The following is a 17,787-nucleotide window of genomic DNA, read 5'->3' on the forward strand; positions in this document are numbered from 1 at the left end:
CCTCTCATTGTTTTTGCTCATCACATTTCTCTGCAAATAGCTCTCCTTTTCCTCCTTCCAGCAGACGTTGCTCCTCTTGTCCTGAGAATATTCATGCTAAAAAATGTCACAATTAAGTTATTTTTAAAACAAATGATGAGGAAAGTCCACATTTCATTTTCACTGTGGGTAATTCATAGCTCAACTTCCCAAATATGACACCTTTCATAAAGTTGGTTGATTTTTAGCGCATGTATTTTTAACACTTGGGATGTATTTTTAATAGAAGTGCTTCATCAGAGGGCTGTAAAAGTATCAATGTTAGCAAAGAGCAGAGAAGGTTTCAAAATTACATGAAAGTTGCATTAATTTCATGGAAATAATACCAGAACAGTTTATTTCATAGATGTGGCTTTTTCCTGCAGCTGCAGCATCAGATATTAGCTCAGTATCAAATTAAGAACAAAAACAGAATAAGATTTAATCTTTAGATACCAGCTGTGCAAATATTTCCTCACAGAAACCATATTTCTTCTTTGGATGTATTGGCATTGCTGTGGAACATAAATATTTATCAGGGCTCCAAAAGGTTAAGTGTGTGGGAGGGATAGAATCTGGCAGCTGAAAATATTGCTGAAACAAAAAACATTTCCAGGTTGTTTTCCAAGATCTGAGGCTTCGACACAGCTATTAAAATACTTTTACATCGCCATGCTGTTCTTGAAAATAATAGACAAAATGTAAATAATAAATATGACGTTGGATTATTTAACCCTTGATATTTCTTCATGTGTAGCTTTAAAGAGCTTCAATATATTGGTATATGCTTAAGGTAGCACACTTTCAACATATTACCTCAGTATTTTATGCCGGCATGGGAGGTGGTGATATGATTTTCTCACCTGCAGAGTCCACTTGAGGGCGAGACTGAGAAAGCAATTATTGAGTAAATATGCAACAGGAATAACAGTCGTCTTCTTGTTCTCTCATAAATACTGCATAATCAGCAGCCTTTGGGGCTAAAAAATAAATCTCAACTGCCAAAAAATTGGCATTTCTTAAGTGGCCAACTTAAAGTTTGTGCCGCTAATAAAATGCAGAACTTGACATGTATACCTGATACAAAAATGGTTTTGGTCTCTAATTTCTGAATTTGGGCTTACAGCAACAGTACAGATTGTAAAAATTAAAATTTATAACTCACACAATTAAATCATGTTCAGGCTTGAAATTATTCATATATAAAAGTCACTTGAAGTGACATGTGGGTGCTAACACAGTAATTTGTGCCACCTAGCCTTCAGGTGGTGTCTGTGCGGTGGTGCTTTTTGGAGGCTTTTAAGTCCAATTACCCGGGTTACTGTTGGGCTATACAAAAAGCCAGTCCTGGAAGTCTATGCTCCAGCTTTGGTGAGTGAAAGTCAGTACAGTAGGTTTCTGTGTTGATGCAGTGTGTTGCTAGTGTAAAAAGGCATGGTGAGGTCTTTTTCCATCCGGTGGAGAGCAGCTAAAAATATAGAATGGTAGCCTAGCAGAACAAAAAACTCAGTGCAGCAGAACATTTGATTTATTTACAGTTAAAATCAAGCTCAGGGACTTAAAAAAAAGAACTAAAACACTCGAAGTTAACAGTCCATATATTATGTACATGGATGCAAATGCTCCAAGGCAGTTCTACAAACAAATTCATGGATCAATACCAGGTCTTCCTTGAAATCCAACTGTAAACTCCATCTTGTTTCTTCCTGTTGCTCTGCTGAGTTCCTGCACTGTGACTCTTTTGTTGCTTGCCCTCAACTGTCCTGACCTAGATGGCATGCAAAAAAAACCCATGCAAATATAAAACCAAACTAATACAACACACAGAATAAAACATTAAAATTACACCCACACAAGCATTAACTGATAGACGTAGCACTCCACCCTTGCTCCAGAAGGACCTGTATGCAGCAGGTCCTTCTGGTTCCAAATATCCTGACATATTGGCAGCCAAAATTGAAATGCCCAGGTTTCAAAATGGAGTTTCAAAAGTCATGTGTGACAGCATGGTGGCTTTCGTATGCAGTCTGTGATACTGGAGGTTGCTGTGCTGTCACAGATTTGATTTTAGTCATCCGAGGGTGCTTTGTACTTTGACCCTTGCAGGCTTAAAGTAATGCTGCACTGCACTGACAGGAGGAAATGATGCAAATATCACCACAGTTAAGGCACTTGAGCAAAATTTCCCTTTGTAGCTGACATTGCTTTTTTTGTGCCTAAACCTGAATGAGGAGGTGGGTGCCACACCCATGAGTTAATCAACTGTAGTGTAAAGAATCAAAGCAGAGGAGCAACCAACATAGGTACATGTTTGATCTCATTTGTTTGAGCTGTATGAAAGCGTATGTGTGCACTCTACACTTTGTGGTTTTCAGGGAGTGTTCAAATGAGCCGCTAGCTCTACCTTCATGTTTATAATTTATAGTAAAAGCTTGATTTTCTCCTTCACTAAATGAAGCACAAGACAGGATAAGTGATTGATAGAAGTGAGGTGTTATTTTCTACATGTGTAAGACCAGTAATGTTTTCTTTTACTAGTGAAACAGTTAATACTGTTGACCGTTATTTTAGCCACTGAGACTTATCGACAGCATATTAGTAGACAAGCACCCTTTAAAAATAATGTTATAACCTTGCCTCACTTTACAACACAGATAAGATTCATTGTTCTGAGATCAATCAATGAAAACCTTATGGCCAAATTCATTGATGCAGCCATAAATGAAACACACAGCAGATGTGCAAGTTTACTTTGTATGCGGCAGGTCGTGAGCGCGTCTGTAAGTGTCTTACTGATATAATGAAAATATTATGATATATTTTTCACTTTCATGATGATTTCTAATAATACATAATACACACGTAGGTTGGTTTCCCCGAGTTTGACAATAGCGAGCCTAGGGCACAGTGACTTATGCATTATTAATGTCTAACCAGGACCCAGTGTTACCGAGAACCTGAGGGAGATCAGGAGTGTTTCGGCGGCCTTGCTGTGGAGAAGCTCAGGGCTTATCGTGTGCCAACTGCTGCATATTAATTCTCAACATGATATTGATTGAGTAGATGATCAAAGTCCAGTATGACTGCAAGAAAGAGACCAACATTTGTACTCTCTTTTTGGAAGTTCTTCTGGGTGAACAAATCATCATCAGGTAACATGATAACGATAATGAACGAGTTTCTACGTCCTGTTTTGAAAATATTTATTCAAATTCATGTGAGCTTGAAAAAAAAAAAAAGACTCAGTTTCGTGAGCAAGGGACTGTGCCACTGCAGCAGCACCTCATATTTTCTTAAAACATAAACTTCCTCAGTATAATATCACGTTTAATAAAATGCACAGTTTAATCAATGTAAACACAGTCAGCTAGTCAATAATGTGCAGTATATAATCACTTTATACACTGTGTCTCATTTTGTGTTTCCCAAACAATAAACTGCAATATCGGATCAATACTGATGTACACACTGCAGCAGTACACTGCTAAACTTGTTCAGGAGCTACAGATGACATTGACTGAATATTGCAGTATATGTAATTGTATTCAATGAGGTTTACAACAGCAGCAGAATTTGCATACACAAATGTGAGATATGCAAGCACAGATTTATCAACTAATCCACCCAGATATTTTGAGGAATAATTTTGTAGCAAATTTTCATGGTTAAAAAACAACAACAACATATTGCGGAGGTTTCATAATAACAACACATCATATGTTTAGTTACAGATGATGGAAGGTGATTGTCTCACTGGGAATCATTACTGGACTCTGCTAGCATGTTGTAAGTCATTAACTGATTTCACAGCCTGCAGCTTTAATGTTTTGGTCCATTCTCATTTCTTTCATTAATCTGTTTTCCAGCAGCAGCTGTTTCCAGTAAGAGAAAAAAAATAGCCCTACAAGCCCACTGTACACTATCTGTTCGGCACCAAACAACAAACCAAACAGCATTTAGCTGCTAAAGAGCCAGATATTTCCCTCAGGAGTTCATGAAGAACAGAACTGAGCAGAAAGGAGAATGGATATTGAACTCACGATTATCAGACTTCAAATGATTGTTGAGGTATTTCTTGCCACTCTTTGCACCCATATGAAAATGCAATTAGTTAAACTACTAACCACTGATTTGTGGTGTGAACATGTTAGCATTAACTGTAATGACATTCATTATGTGCAGCACAGTGAAAATGGAAGAACCCCAAAGAGAAAAATATTTACTTGTCTGAAGCCTTTGACATTGAAGCTTCAAGGGACTTTCTGACTGTTGCTCTCCCTGTGACTGGCAACAAACAATCTGTTGACAGTAGAGTAGCCCAACTGGTTTTTAGTCATCATTTAATACATTACAGCCATGCAAAAATTGTTGCACCATCAGATAAGTTGAAAACATGATAGCTATGATCCTTTTGCACTGCACTGGCTGCTTGGTCTGTACACTAAAAACAAAGTTAAAAAAACAACTAATTTTTCCACGTTTTCAGTCTTAAGTAAAAACAGGATGTTGAAATTACATTTTATTTTAACAAATCTATAGTCATTAGCAACTGACAAGGAAGGAGAAAAGTCACATAAAGGCAAACTGAAAGCATAAATACTACTTTTTCATAAAAACCAACTGGTGAATATAGTTACACATTTGTACAGATTTTACAGCACAGCGTGCATCAGGTGGATATTAAAATGTCTTGCAGCTATTTTACAAAAGCTGTTAGGCAAAATTAATCAGATGCAGTTAGCCTTTCAGAACAGCCAGGATCCATATCCATCTTTATGTCCATGTTTGATGCTTTTCTCTTTAACCTGTTCTTTACCACCACTACTGTGACAATCACTCCAACTAACACCAGCAGCACCACCAGTACTCCCGCCACAGCATATGCAGTATGCTGCGGCAGAGCACTGGTTACATTCAAAATGATCTCCTGTTTAAAAATGCAATCCAGAGATTCTGTCCACTCTTTGTCTATTTCATCTTCTACAGTATCTTTCTCATCATAATCTTTATCATAATCTGTATAATTCCCCTGGAATTCCAGGGTGTTAAGAACAGCACACAAGTACTTTCCTCCATCTGACATCTGCAGGTCGTTGATAGTCAGCAAACTTCCATCCTCAGATAGAGTCACTCTGCCTCGTAGATCTTTAGGGACGAGAACAGTTTTGTCCTGTGAGTCGTGGATGATCTCATAGTGCCCTGTAAGTCCATAGTGGTGCCACTGCACTATTGCTGAAACATCTTGGCCAAAATCGCACATCAGGGAGACATTTTCACCTTCATCAGCAACTTTTTCTTGGAGTTTGTTTTTGGGGCAAAGAAACAATAAGTAATGCATCTCACGCAAGGGGGAGATGCATGAATAGTCTCCAATGTAGTCTCCAGAGATGGCAGGTATAACCAGTGAGAAGTCATCAGCTGATATGTACATTGGACTGTCCCTCTTGTTACCATCAATTCTTCCCAGTGGAGTCTCCCACGCCTGCTCACCCTCATCAATAGAACAATTTAGAACCACTCTGTCCCCCAGTGAGACAAAAACATCCTTGCTTTCACTCTCATCTGGTGGGTGCATGATTTGGAAACTAAGACAGTTGATACCTTTCATCACAAGACACTTAAAGTGTGTGGTTTTCAGTAACATGTTGTTGAACACGAGCAATGCACCGTTGTCTCTTACATCTACAAGACCTGCAAGCTCCAGAGGCTTCAGCGAAACACTGCTATCCAGGAAGAGTGTGGGCTCGTAAGACGGATACATTTCATGGTACCAGCGTACAGATGTTCCCTCGGAGCCAATGGCACTGCTATTGCACAAGATCTCAGTCCCTTTACCGTCTTTACTTACAATTATCTCTTCAGATTCAATCTGCTCCTTACACACAGTGAGCTGCTGTGTCTTCTGGCTGATTATCGTCTGGTTCTTCCAACATTCCCTCCTATAAATCCCAGAGTCCAAGAGAGTGAGGTTACTGATTTGAAACCCGAGCAGGCTGGGATCGTTACTGATGTGGGTACGACCCTGTAGGTCTGCAGGTGGTGTGTTGGGCATGTTCTTGTTTGAAGAGTTGCCAAGCAGTTGGTCTCCCTCTGGAACAGATCTATAAACAACAATATAATCCAATCCGAAACAGTATCCCATCTCAATAACTTCGCCCTCTGCCCTGACAGCCGGTTCTAGATTGTCACTGTAGACCTCATGAAGGAGGAGGAGAAGGAAAAGCAGGAACTCTGTAAACCTGATGCAGGTCATGTTGTCTGTTTCTCCCAGGTGACTCTGAAAAGTGCAAAACCTGTTTCACTTTGGTGTGACACGTTTGTCCCGCCTCCAGCCAACATCAGTTTCCACCTCTTCCACATTCTTCCTTAAATGCATTCTCAGCCTCAGAGCGACAGACATTACAACACACGCAAACTTTCACACTGTTATGCACATACAAAGACAGATATATACACGCACATACATGTAAGTTTGCTTTATGGGCAATAAGAGCAGGTGGAAAAGCATTACAGTTATAAAAGTCATTTATTTGATTTTGACAAGCCTGAGTCAACAAGGTTAAAGGAAAGCCAGGGGACAGAAAATAAAAAGCTGCAATCCTGGTTGCTCATTAACAGTGTTGATGTGCAGTTGGACAGGTTTTCATTTAGCTGTGGGTGCGGTCTTTCGCTATGGAGGGAGTGTTCTTTTCACGCAAGCTTGATTGCACACTTTCAAATGCATGCACTGCAAGATTTGTGTACCATCATACTCTTATTGAGTGAGCAGACTAATCTGAACTAAATCTAAATGTCTCAGGTAACCTGTAGTAGCAGGTAAGGTTTCTAGTACGTCGCAGCTCTCTTTATCTTTTGTCACTGTGAAACAGCATGAAATATGAATCCGTTGCTCTGTCAGTTTATTACTGTGTGGGGGAAAAAACAACAGTTGTGTCCTGTTTCATTTTACCCTCAAGTGAAGTTAAAAATGTTAAATGTGTTAATACAGAATGGTTTGTTTGCTTGGCCAGTCCTCTGCCCAGTAATTAAAAAAAAAAAATCAGACCTTGAGATACTATCATCCAGCCAGTCACAGCTATTCACTTACTGTATTACTGCATTCTTACATGTCATCAGTGTTGAGGTTTATTAAGCTGATGAACAGCACATTTCCGAAATACAACGCTTCTCACCACCAATATGTTCTTAAAAACTGCATCTGGAGCTCAAATGTGAAGCTGACTTTCTATTTTACAACACTGTAAAGTTAATAAAACAATGACGGCTTATCTTTGCGTGTGCTGTATAAATCTCACGGTAAAGCACGCTCTATCTTTCAATATCTTTCTTTCACAGTGTCTCAGGTTGTAAATGTCATTGTTGGTTTCAGTAGGTGGAGGACAGAGTATGATCATATCGAATGGGAAAATCCCTTACCTGTGTGGAAAACAGGTTAGGTGCTGGTTTTAATGGAAATATTGATGTCTGTAAGACAAGAAGGGGTCTGGTCAGTTTGGACAAAGATAAGAAAAGAGACTGACTTTCCCAGGATTCCCATCATTAGGAAAACTGATTAATGATGGTTTCTCTCAGGGAAGCCGGTGTCTAAAAGATGCAAATTGCCCCAGCAGGTACTCGTTTTCTCTGATGGTGCTGTTTTTCTTCATGTTGTGGTGATTGTTACTTGGTCACAGCTGTGTCTTTTTAACATTTGTTCCTCCCTATAGCACCACTTTTAAACAATAGAAAATAACGGTAAGTATGTGGCAATATAGTTTTGTTTTAAGTTTTGGCACGCTACACACACAAACTAGACATTTATCACTAGAGCTTGACAGGAATCAACAGTCTCTGTTCCATTTTAGCATCGGTTCGATGTGTCTCTCTGTTTTGGTTTAATCATTTTTCTAAATCCCTGTTTATGTTTTAAATTCCTCATTCCTGCTGCTACAAGAGAAGCACTGTTGCAAAGAAGGTTAGATAAATGAATGCATAGCTCAAACTCAGTGAAACAGTTAACAGGTTGACTGGAAATAGAAGAAGACTGAAAGGGACTGTTTATTCTGCAGGATGAGGCTCACTTGTTGATTTGATTCACTGCTGAAGAGAGTTCCTTCCCATGACGCTCAAGTAAACCAGTAGGGATTAAAAAAAAAAAAGAAAATCAAAACCACTGTTACTGCATTTTAACTTGGACACAACTTAACAAACCTGCAGGTGCACTCTGATGACCAGCTTACTCCTGTGAGCATACTGGGTTATACAAAAGCACCTATCTCTTTTCCTTTGAGATATCACCATCATCTGTTTACTACTTTATGAACTATAATGAACATAGATACTCACTTAGCAGCAGCAGCAGATCCGGTGCTACTTAGAGAACAGCTTGCAGAGCTGGTGATCAAGCATCATGATTAAGCACCTACTGCAAGGAAACTCCTGTGTGTTCAGCCAGGCACTGATTACATTCATCAGAGTCCCACACGCTGCAGGGTTTTAGAAGCACACGAACAACTGTTTGAGATACAGATTTTTGGCAAAATAATTAGCGTTAGCACGTGAAATAAAACAACACACTTCTACCCTGACCTGTATGTAAAAAAAAAAAATCATCAGTTTCAGTTGAACTTATAGCTAGTTGCCTTCCTTTGCAGTACCAGTCATGGCCTCTGTGTGTCGCTGTGACACACCACACAACACAGGCTGCACACTAAAAAACAGCAAAGATCACATCCTCTGGTGGCTACTAAAGGTAATTCATTTTGCAAATGTTTTCTTATTCTTTCCAAAACCTATTTACACATCTCTGTCCAATAATGTATTATTATTATGATGAATGAGTGGGTACACCACATGATACACTGCTAACAGTATCATCTATTCTAGATGTTAGTGGGCATGCTTTGTAGCCAGCGGTTAGGGTTAGCATTGGGCAAGTAGGAAACCCTGGATTTAACTGAATTCAGAAAAATATAAGTAGACAGATAAGTTTACATTTATATCTACTAGGATTGAATGTAACCTAATGTTGTCCATGAACACTTCAGCCTGATCACCAGTCCAACACAGGGGATTACTGTAAACTTTGCCATAATATAACAAGCTAACCAGTTTAGCCTCCACTAAATTGCCTACTACCTTCATGCAACCTTTGAATAACGCAAAATGATACTTCAGTGTGTTTTTCAAACCTCTCACATTATGAATACCTTTGAAAATAACCGCAAATCTTCCTCTCCTGACCTCTTTTTCACACTCTGTTCTCTTTTGAGCTGTTTGAAACATTAGAAATAACCTTTCAAATATAGACTGTTTATGTTCCCCCATATTCTTTAGCACTAAACATAGCCCTCACATAGATGCTTAAGTTCCACAACAACAGCTTTACTGACATTTGCAGGTTGAACACATCACAGTAAGGAGAAGAACAAATGAATTCACTGAGGGTGTAAACCTGGTGTAGGATGACATTACTTTCTTAGAACTGAACAGTTATCTCTATATTGTTATCAGATATGATTATTCATTAACAGAAGGTGCTGGAATGCTGTTTCAGATATAAAGAGGGATTTATTTAATCCCTCTTTATTTCTAGCATGAGTCTTCAATCAAAATACTCTAAACTTTCTGAGAAGATGTAACTGATACATTTACTTAATGTCATGGTTCTGGGTCATTTGACACAGGATTTTGAGTTTATTATTTTGTAAGGTTTTAGTTTTGTATAATTCAGTACTGAGTTTTAGTTCCCTTTTATTTTCTGAGGTTATTTGTATTTCGTATTTTCTTGTTGCGGTCTCATTCCCTGTTTCTTCTCCGAGTCTGTCATGTCCTCTGTGTCATGTTGGTGTGTCTCATCTTGCTTCCCTGTTTACATGTTCCACTCCTTTCTTTCATTCCTTGTTCCCACCTCCTGTGTCAAGTTGTGTGTTTTAGTCTGCGTCTTAGTGTTTCCTGTTTTACTTTGATAGTCTCACGTCCTATGTGCAGTGTTTTTTGCTTTGCTTCCCCTGTGTCTTTATGTCTATTCGTCCCAGCTGTGTTCCCATGTGTTTCCACTTCCCTCATCACCCCTTTGTGTATTTATTGGCTGTGTCAAAATTCAGGGGTAGCATGCTTTGAAGGACCCACCCAACCTACCCGGTCCATGTAGGGTGGGTCCTTCGAAGGCCGTGTACGCTGGACTGAGCGACTGTGAAATTGGATAGTCTTCTAGCCTTCGTTTAAGTCCGCCCTTACTTCCGCGTTTTTCCGGTCAATGGTGCCACAGCGTGAAAACGTTAAAATGGACCCAGAAATGTCGCTCCACTTTTTTCTGCATTTTTAATTCTCGAGGGGCAAGAAAAACTTTATCGTCGTCGCCGGCATGTTTTGTACCTTAGGCTCATCAGAGACAATGATATCCAGGTAAAATAATTTTCTTTAATCTACACGCATTTAGGAATTACTTAGCTAGTTTCATGGATGATTTCAGTGACTGAATGATTGCCGGTCATTCGTACACATTTACTGTATTATACAGGGAGTGCAGAATTATTAGGCAAGTTGTATTTTTGAGGAATAATCTTATTATTGAACAACAACTATGTTCTCAATGAACCCAAAAACCTCATTAATATCAAAGCTGAATGTTTTTGGAAGTAGTTTTTAGTTTGTTTTTAGTTTTAGCTATTTTAGGGGGATATCTGTGTGTGCAGGTGACTATTACTGTGCATAATTATTAGGCAACTTAACAAAAAACAAATATATACCCATTTCAATTATTTATTTTTACCAGTGAAACCAATATAACATCTCCACATTCACAAATATACATTTCTGACATTCAAAAACAAAACAAAAACAAATCAGCGACCAATATAGCCACCTTTCTTTGCAAGGACACTCAAAAGCCTGCCATCCATGGATTCTGTCAGTGTTTTGATCTGTTCACCATCAACATTGCGTGCAGCAGCAACCACAGCCTCCCAGACACTGTTCAGAGAGGTGTACTGTTTTCCCTCCTTGTAAATCTCACATTTGATGATGGACCACAGGTTCTCAATGGGGTTCAGATCAGGTGAACAAGGAGGCCATGTCATTAGTTTTTCTTCTTTTATACCCTTTCTTGCCAGCCACGCTGTGGAGTACTTGGACGCGTGTGATGGAGCATTGTCCTGCATGAAAATCATGTTTTTCGTGAAGGATGCAGACTTCTTCCTGTACCACTGCTTGAAGAAGGTGTCTTCCAGAAACTGGCAGTAGGACTGGGAGTTGAGCTTGACTCCGTCCTCAACCCGAAAAGGCCCCACAAGCTCATCTTTGATGATACCAGCCCAAACCAGTACTCCACCTCCACCTTGCTGGCGTCTGAGTGGGACTGGAGCTCTCTGCCCTTTACCAATCCAGCCACGGGCCCATCCATCTGGCCCATCAAGACTCACTCTCATTTCATCAGTCCATAAAACCTTAGAAAAATCAGTCTTGAGATATTTCTTGGCCCAGTCTTGACGTTTCAGCTTGTGTGTCTTGTTCAGTGGTGGTCGTCTTTCAGCCTTTCTTACCTTGGCCACGTCTCTGAGTATTGCACACCTTGTGCTTTTGGGCACTCCAGTGATGTTGCAGCTCTGAAATATGGCCAAACTGGTGGCAAGTGGCATCTTGGCAGCTGCATGCTTGACTTTTCTCAGTTCATGGGCAGTTATTTTGCGCCTTGGTTTTTCCACACGCTTCTTGCCACCCTGTTGACTATTTTGAATGAAACGCTTGATTGTTCGATGATCACGCTTCAGAAGCTTTGCAATTTTAAGACTGCTGCATCCCTCTGCAAGATATCTCACTATTTTTGACTTTTCTGAGCCTGTCAAGTCCTTCTTTTGACCCATTTTGCCAAAGGAAAGGAAGTTGCCTAATAATTATGCACACCTGATATAGGGTGTTGATGTCATTAGACCACACCCCTTCTCATTACAGAGATGCACATACCTAATATGCTTAATTGGTAGTAGGCTTTCGAGCCCATACAGCTTGGAGTAAGACAACATGCATGAAGAGGATGATGTGGACAAAATACTCATTTGCCTAATAATTCTGCACTCCCTGTATAAAATATGTAAACTAAATCTCTTTGAAACTTATAGAAGAACATTTTCTATTGCTATTTATTTTCTATTATTTATTTTATCCTGTAACTTATTTGTGTGCATAGATGGGCTGTAAAAATGTCACAAAGCTTTGAGGTCACAAAAAAGCTTAGTTACACAGATGAAGTGTATGAAATTTAAGTCTTTTCACAGCATATTAGTATATGTTACTTAAGCTTAATAATCAGACTAATACTTTGATCTCTTAAAATAAATGAAATCATACCTTTCTACTAAAACTGTTTATGTTGTTCACCTTTTCCTTAACTAGACCAGACCCTTGTACTGCAGGATTAACCTGAGTGTCCCAGTCCTGGACCGTTTTTTAACCAGGAGGACCCCAGGCCTGATTTTTGTTGATGTATTATAAATATTCTTGTTTTGTTGTTATTTACTTTATTCTCAATAAATAAATCTCCATTAAAAATTATTCAAAGTTAGCATTATGTTCATACATCTTAAAAAAAAAAAAACGTTGCCGAGCTGCTCGGTTGAGAGTCTGAGCAGCTCGGGCCAAACGGTGAAATACTTGGCGTAGGGTTTGCAAATGATCTTGCCACGTTTCAGTGTAAACCACCAGATCATCCAAATAGGCACTGCGGTTGGAGAGGCCACTCGAAACCTTATTTATCAGCCTCTGAAAGGCAGCAGGTGCATTACACATACCAAATGCCATGACAGTATACTGTAAAAACTCATCAGGTGTCACAAAGGCTGAAATGTTAGAGGCATGTTCAGTCAAGGGGACTTGCCAGTAACCTTTAAGGAAGTCCAATTTACTTACATACCTTACCAAATTGTACATAAGTTTTGATTGGGAAGTTTCCTCTGTTGGCAAAACTTCTGTTTATAAGCTTCAGGGACCAATTCATAAGCTTGCAATACAGCTGCTTTAACACTCAGATAATTTAGATTTTATTTTAAAGGAAGCGTAGCAAACACCTCTTGAGCTGTATCAGATAGTTTGTACTGTAACAAAAGGGTCAAACATCACCAGGCCACTGCAAAGCACCAGCAATGCGTTCAAATGCTGCAAAATATGAATCAACTTCAGCTTCCGTAAAAGTGGGCACTAGAGAAATACACTTACTGACATCAAATGCAGTAGCAGACATGGAGGTGGAACCTGGAGAGTCAGCAGAGGCAGATGAGGCTTGTGGCTGGGACTCCAGCTCAAGCTTACGCAGCCTTACAGCTTTGTCTGCCTCTATCTCCAGCCTCCTGATTTCAACCTCCAGCTGAGCTCCTCTGGCCTGGGCCTTCTCTTCGGCCTCCAAATGGAGACGTGCCAACCGCACCTTTTAGCCAAGCTCCATCCCAGCCTCCTGAACTCCCAGAAGAGAGTGGTGTCTTTCCCCACTCATCCACCTCACCATCCACACAGGGACCATTTTTATGGTCCTCTTCAAGCAAGGCAGCTTGGCTTGGCACAACAAAACCTCAGGCAGATCAAGTGCTTGAATCAGGCCAGCTTCCACCAACTTCTCCACTACTAGAGCTTTTAACTCACTCTTACGGACTGTTTTTGGGACATGCAAATTAAAGTAGTCGACAATTTGTAGCAAATCACACTTGCAGCAGTTATTAATGAGCTAAATAGACGGGGCTGATAAAAGTGCTCCAGACAAACTGCAGCCAACATAGCACTTAACCACTAATGAAAAAGTTACACTAAAAGAAACATATTTCGCTTCCAGAAACAGGGAATCCCTTTGTGAAATCCCGGACAAGCCTCCACTTATGTCACAACCCAGCTCTGCTAGGGGCCAGGGGAGACAAAATTTAGAAATGCATAAATGAGAATTGTTTAAGAACACTGGAGGGTCTAGTATAAGGTGCTTGCTGTGTTGTGCCATTATTTGTTAGTAGTATATCATGATTATTGTATTTATTATAAATTGTTTCAGACTAGTGCTACTAGTCTTGTAATGTAACCATGTAATCAACAAATCAGTTGCCTTTAATTCTTTCATCGGAATGATCTGATCGATATTCTTACATTGTAAAATAAAAGGTCTGTTTAGACCTCTTCTAGCAAACATGGTTAAAACCCGGATGTCATCTCCTAAGTCAAAACTAGTTTTGGTACAACTGCAAAATCTGAACAACAGACAGATGCATGCGCACCTTAATCCACATAGTATAGTTATGTAGTCAGACTGTCTCTTACAAAGTAAGAAATGTCAATTAGATTATTGAGAGGAAGGAATTGTCTTTTTAAAAAAAACAACAACAAAAAAAAAACAACTGATCTGGTTAAAACATGGCTGTGAAAAGGCAGCCACATAATGTTTCCTCCATGTACAAAGACTGCTATTTTTTAGCCTATTTAAAATAATAATAACAATAATGCTTTACGAACCATTAATATGGTGGCCCAGAGAGGTCAAATCCCCCACAACTTAAGAAAACATGTCAAATAGAAAAATACAGCAAAAGCAAACAAAACACAGTGGACGTTGAATAAAACACAACAGAAATAGATCTTAAAAATTAAATGAAAGTTGAATAAGAAAAACAACCCACAACAGAAGTTTTTTGAGGCGATAACAATGTGACTGAACAGCTGCGGAGGTGACAGAAACCAAAACGCGAAGGATTGCATGCTTAACAGAAGCAGGGATTCATGTTGTGAGAGGGAAGGGTAATGTATGTTTTAATCATATGATGCATATAATACTCTAGATATATATTTTCCTATTAGCTTATTTTTCCTATTAGTTTCCTGTATCCCTACTGCAACCTTTCTCCTCAATTGCAAATAACTGTGCAATTGAGGCTTTTTATTATTGTTTTGTTTACTCTTCTTGTTGCCTTGCTGCTAACCTAATTTCCCCTTGTGGGGCAATAAAATATTTGAATTGAACTGAACTGAATTGAAGCTGTTCCTTCACGTTTTTGTTCTTCCCAAAAACTTGTTTTCTTTTGTTTTTGTTTTGTATATGTTTTTTTTTTTAATTTAATTGAACTCCAAATGTCTGTCTGTGGATCCATTTTTGCTGTAGTATGCATTCAGTTTCAACCAGGGAAATGACGTCAGGGTTTCAACTCGGTATGCTGGGCTGTTGCTCTCTGTATGATTCAAACAAATGATCTACTGACAGGAGAGTGTCCTCACTGGCTTTATTCATTGTTTAATATCACATCACAGCCACCACACAATTTTCAGGTCATCTGACAATTAAAAAATGTGATAGCTACAATATTTTTGTGTTGTACTAGCGCCTTGATTTTTTACATTGGATTTAGCATTAAAGCTAGAAGACGGCCTTCTATCAAAAGGGTCTTTGATGATTTTAGACAAAAGTGAAAATTATGTTTTGAAAGAAAAGATATTTTATCGGATTGCGATGTGTGATATCCATAGTCATTTCTATTTAGGAAGGAATGGGAAAGATAAAGGCATAAAGTTAAAAAAAATGTATACAAACAGTTTTCATGGTAGACAACAGGTGAAAATAGCAACACATTTCATTTATGTCCAGATTCTACAGCACAGCATGTGTCAGGTGGATATTAAATCACATTGGAGCTATTTTACAAAGGCTATTAAGCAATATCATTCAGATAGAGTTAACTCCTCAGTACAGCCAGGATCCATATCCATTTTTACATACAATGTCGCTTCTCTCTGCAATGGCAAAGGCCTTGCTTTTTTCTTTATTACTATCACTGTAACAATGACTACCACCAGCAGCACCACCAGTACTGCCGCCACAGCATATGCAGTAGCATTAAAGGCCGCTGATGGAGCACTGGTGGTGTAAATAGGTGTCACAGAGGTGATTACATTCAAAATGATCTCCTGTTTAAAAATACATTCCAGAGACTCTGACCACTTTTTGTCCATTTCATCTTCTACAGTATCTTTCTCATCATAATCTTTATCATAATCTGTATAATTCCCCTGGAATTCCAGGGTGTTAAGAACAGCACACAAGTACTTTCCTCCATCTGACATCTGCAGGTCGTTGATAGTCAGCAAACTTCCATCCTCAGATAGAGTCACTCTGCCTCGTAGATCTTTAGGGACGAGAACAGTTTTGTCCTGTGAGTCGTGGATGATCTCATAGTGCCCTGTAAGTCCATAGTGGTGCCACTGCACTATTGCTGAAACATCTTGGCCAAAATCGCACATCAGGGAGACATTTTCACCTTCATCAGCAACTTTTTCTTGGAGTTTGTTTTTGGGGCAAAGAAACAATAAGTAATGCATCTCACGCAAGGGGGAGATGCATGAATAGTCTCCAATGTAGTCTCCAGAGATGGCAGGTATAACCAGTGAGAAGTCATCAGCTGATATGTACATTGGACTGTCCCTCGTGTTACCATCAATTCTTCCCAGTGGAGTCTCCCACGCCTGCTCACCCTCATCAATAGAACAATTTAGAACCACTCTGTCCCCCAGTGAGACAAAAACATCCTTGCTTCCATGCTCATCTGGTGGGTGCATGGTTTGGAAACTAAGACAGTTGATACCTTTCATCACAAGACAATTAAAGTGTGTGGTTTTCTGTAACATGTTGTTGAACACGAGCAATGCACCGTTGTCTCTTACATCTACAAGACCTGCAAGCTCCAGAGGCTTCAGCGAAACACTGCTATCCAGGAAGAGTGTGGGCTCGTAAGACGGATACATTTCATGGTACCAGCGTACAGATGTTCCCTCGGAGCCAATGGCACTGCTATTGCACAAGATCTCAGTCCCTTTACCGTCTTTACTTACAATGATGTCTTCAGATTCAATCTGCTCCTTACACACAGTGAGCTGCTGTGTCTTCTGGCTGATTATCGTCTGGTTCTTCCAACATTCCCTCCTATAAATCCCAGAGTCCAAGAGAGTGAGGTTACTGATTTGCAACCCGAGCAGGCTGGGATCATCACTGATGTGGGTACGACCCTGTAGGTCTGCAGGTGGTGTGTTGGGCATGTTCTTGTTTGAAGAGTTGCCAAGCAGTTGGTCTCCCTCTGGAACAGATCTATAAACAACAATATAATCCATTTCGAAACAGTATCCCATCTCAGTAACTTCGCCCTCTGCCCTGACAGCCGATTCTGGGTTGTCACTGTAGACCTTATGAAGGAGGAGGAGAAGGAAAAGCAGGAACTCTGTAAACCTGATGCAGGTCATGTTGTTGTCTGAGTGACTCTGGAAAGTGTGATTGCTGAACGTCGTTTGCGACTTTGGTTCTGCTTAAAGCAGAACAGGAAGTAGCGGGGTTGGTGTGTGTGTGTGTGTGTGTACGAGTGGGAGTGAGGTGCGCATGTTTTTATGATGATGATGATTTTAGTCCTTAATAAAAAAAACATTTGTCTCTGAAAGCATAATTGTCTAAGAAAATATACACAAAACATAGACTTGATACATATCCAGTGACGGGGCACTCAAAGGAAAGAAAGATTTACAAAATCAAACTGGAGAAGCCGACACCATTTAAAGCTGACAGAAAATACAACACAATCTCTGCACTTCACTATTTCTTCACTTCTCTTTCTGAGAAGATGTAACTAATACATTTAATTACTGTCATGGTTCCAGGTCATTTGACCCAGCATTTTGAGTTTATTATGTTGTAATGTTTTAGTTTTCTATAATTCAGTATTGTGTTTTACTTCCCTTTTGTTTTTATAGGTTATTTGTATTTCCTGTTTTCTTGTCACTGTCTCA

General features: G+C 39.5%; 1 protein-coding gene across 2 annotated transcripts; it reads right to left on the minus strand.

Moving 5' to 3' along the window:
• Nucleotides 1-3,204: 3,204 nt before the first annotated feature.
• Nucleotides 3,205-17,276, minus strand: LOC102076180 (uncharacterized). Of its 2 annotated transcripts, XM_025909453.1 has the most exons (3): nt 8,344-8,452; nt 7,435-7,482; nt 3,205-6,295 (listed from the first exon to the last, which is right to left on the minus strand). In XM_025909453.1, the coding sequence occupies exon 3, from the start codon at nt 6,269-6,271 to the stop codon at nt 4,742-4,744; it is 1,530 nt and encodes a 509-aa protein (XP_025765238.1). In that variant the 5' UTR covers nt 6,272-6,295; nt 7,435-7,482; nt 8,344-8,452; the 3' UTR covers nt 3,205-4,741. The 2 variants fall into 2 exon arrangements, with proteins under 2 accessions (XP_025765238.1, XP_019217416.1); XM_019361871.2 differs by lacking the exons at nt 7,435-7,482; nt 8,344-8,452 and adding an exon at nt 15,878-17,276 and having other exon boundaries at nt 3,205-4,925.
• Between the last annotated feature and the right edge of the window lie 511 nt (nt 17,277-17,787).

The sequence above is a fragment of the Oreochromis niloticus genome, linkage group LG7, assembly GCF_001858045.2.
Source record: "Oreochromis niloticus isolate F11D_XX linkage group LG7, O_niloticus_UMD_NMBU, whole genome shotgun sequence".
Lineage (NCBI taxonomy): Eukaryota > Metazoa > Chordata > Actinopteri > Cichliformes > Cichlidae > Oreochromis > Oreochromis niloticus.

Bases quoted from the DNA above. Each gene is read 5' to 3' on its own strand.
- LOC102076180 (XM_019361871.2), bottom strand. From the start codon at position 17,250: ATGACCTGCATCAGGTTTACAGAGTTCCTGCTTTTCCTTCTCCTCCTC. The intron at 4,926-15,877 runs CAGTGCTCCATC...TTTGAATGTAAC, and splicing joins GTGACACCTATTTACACCAC to CAGTGCTCTGCCGCAGCATA.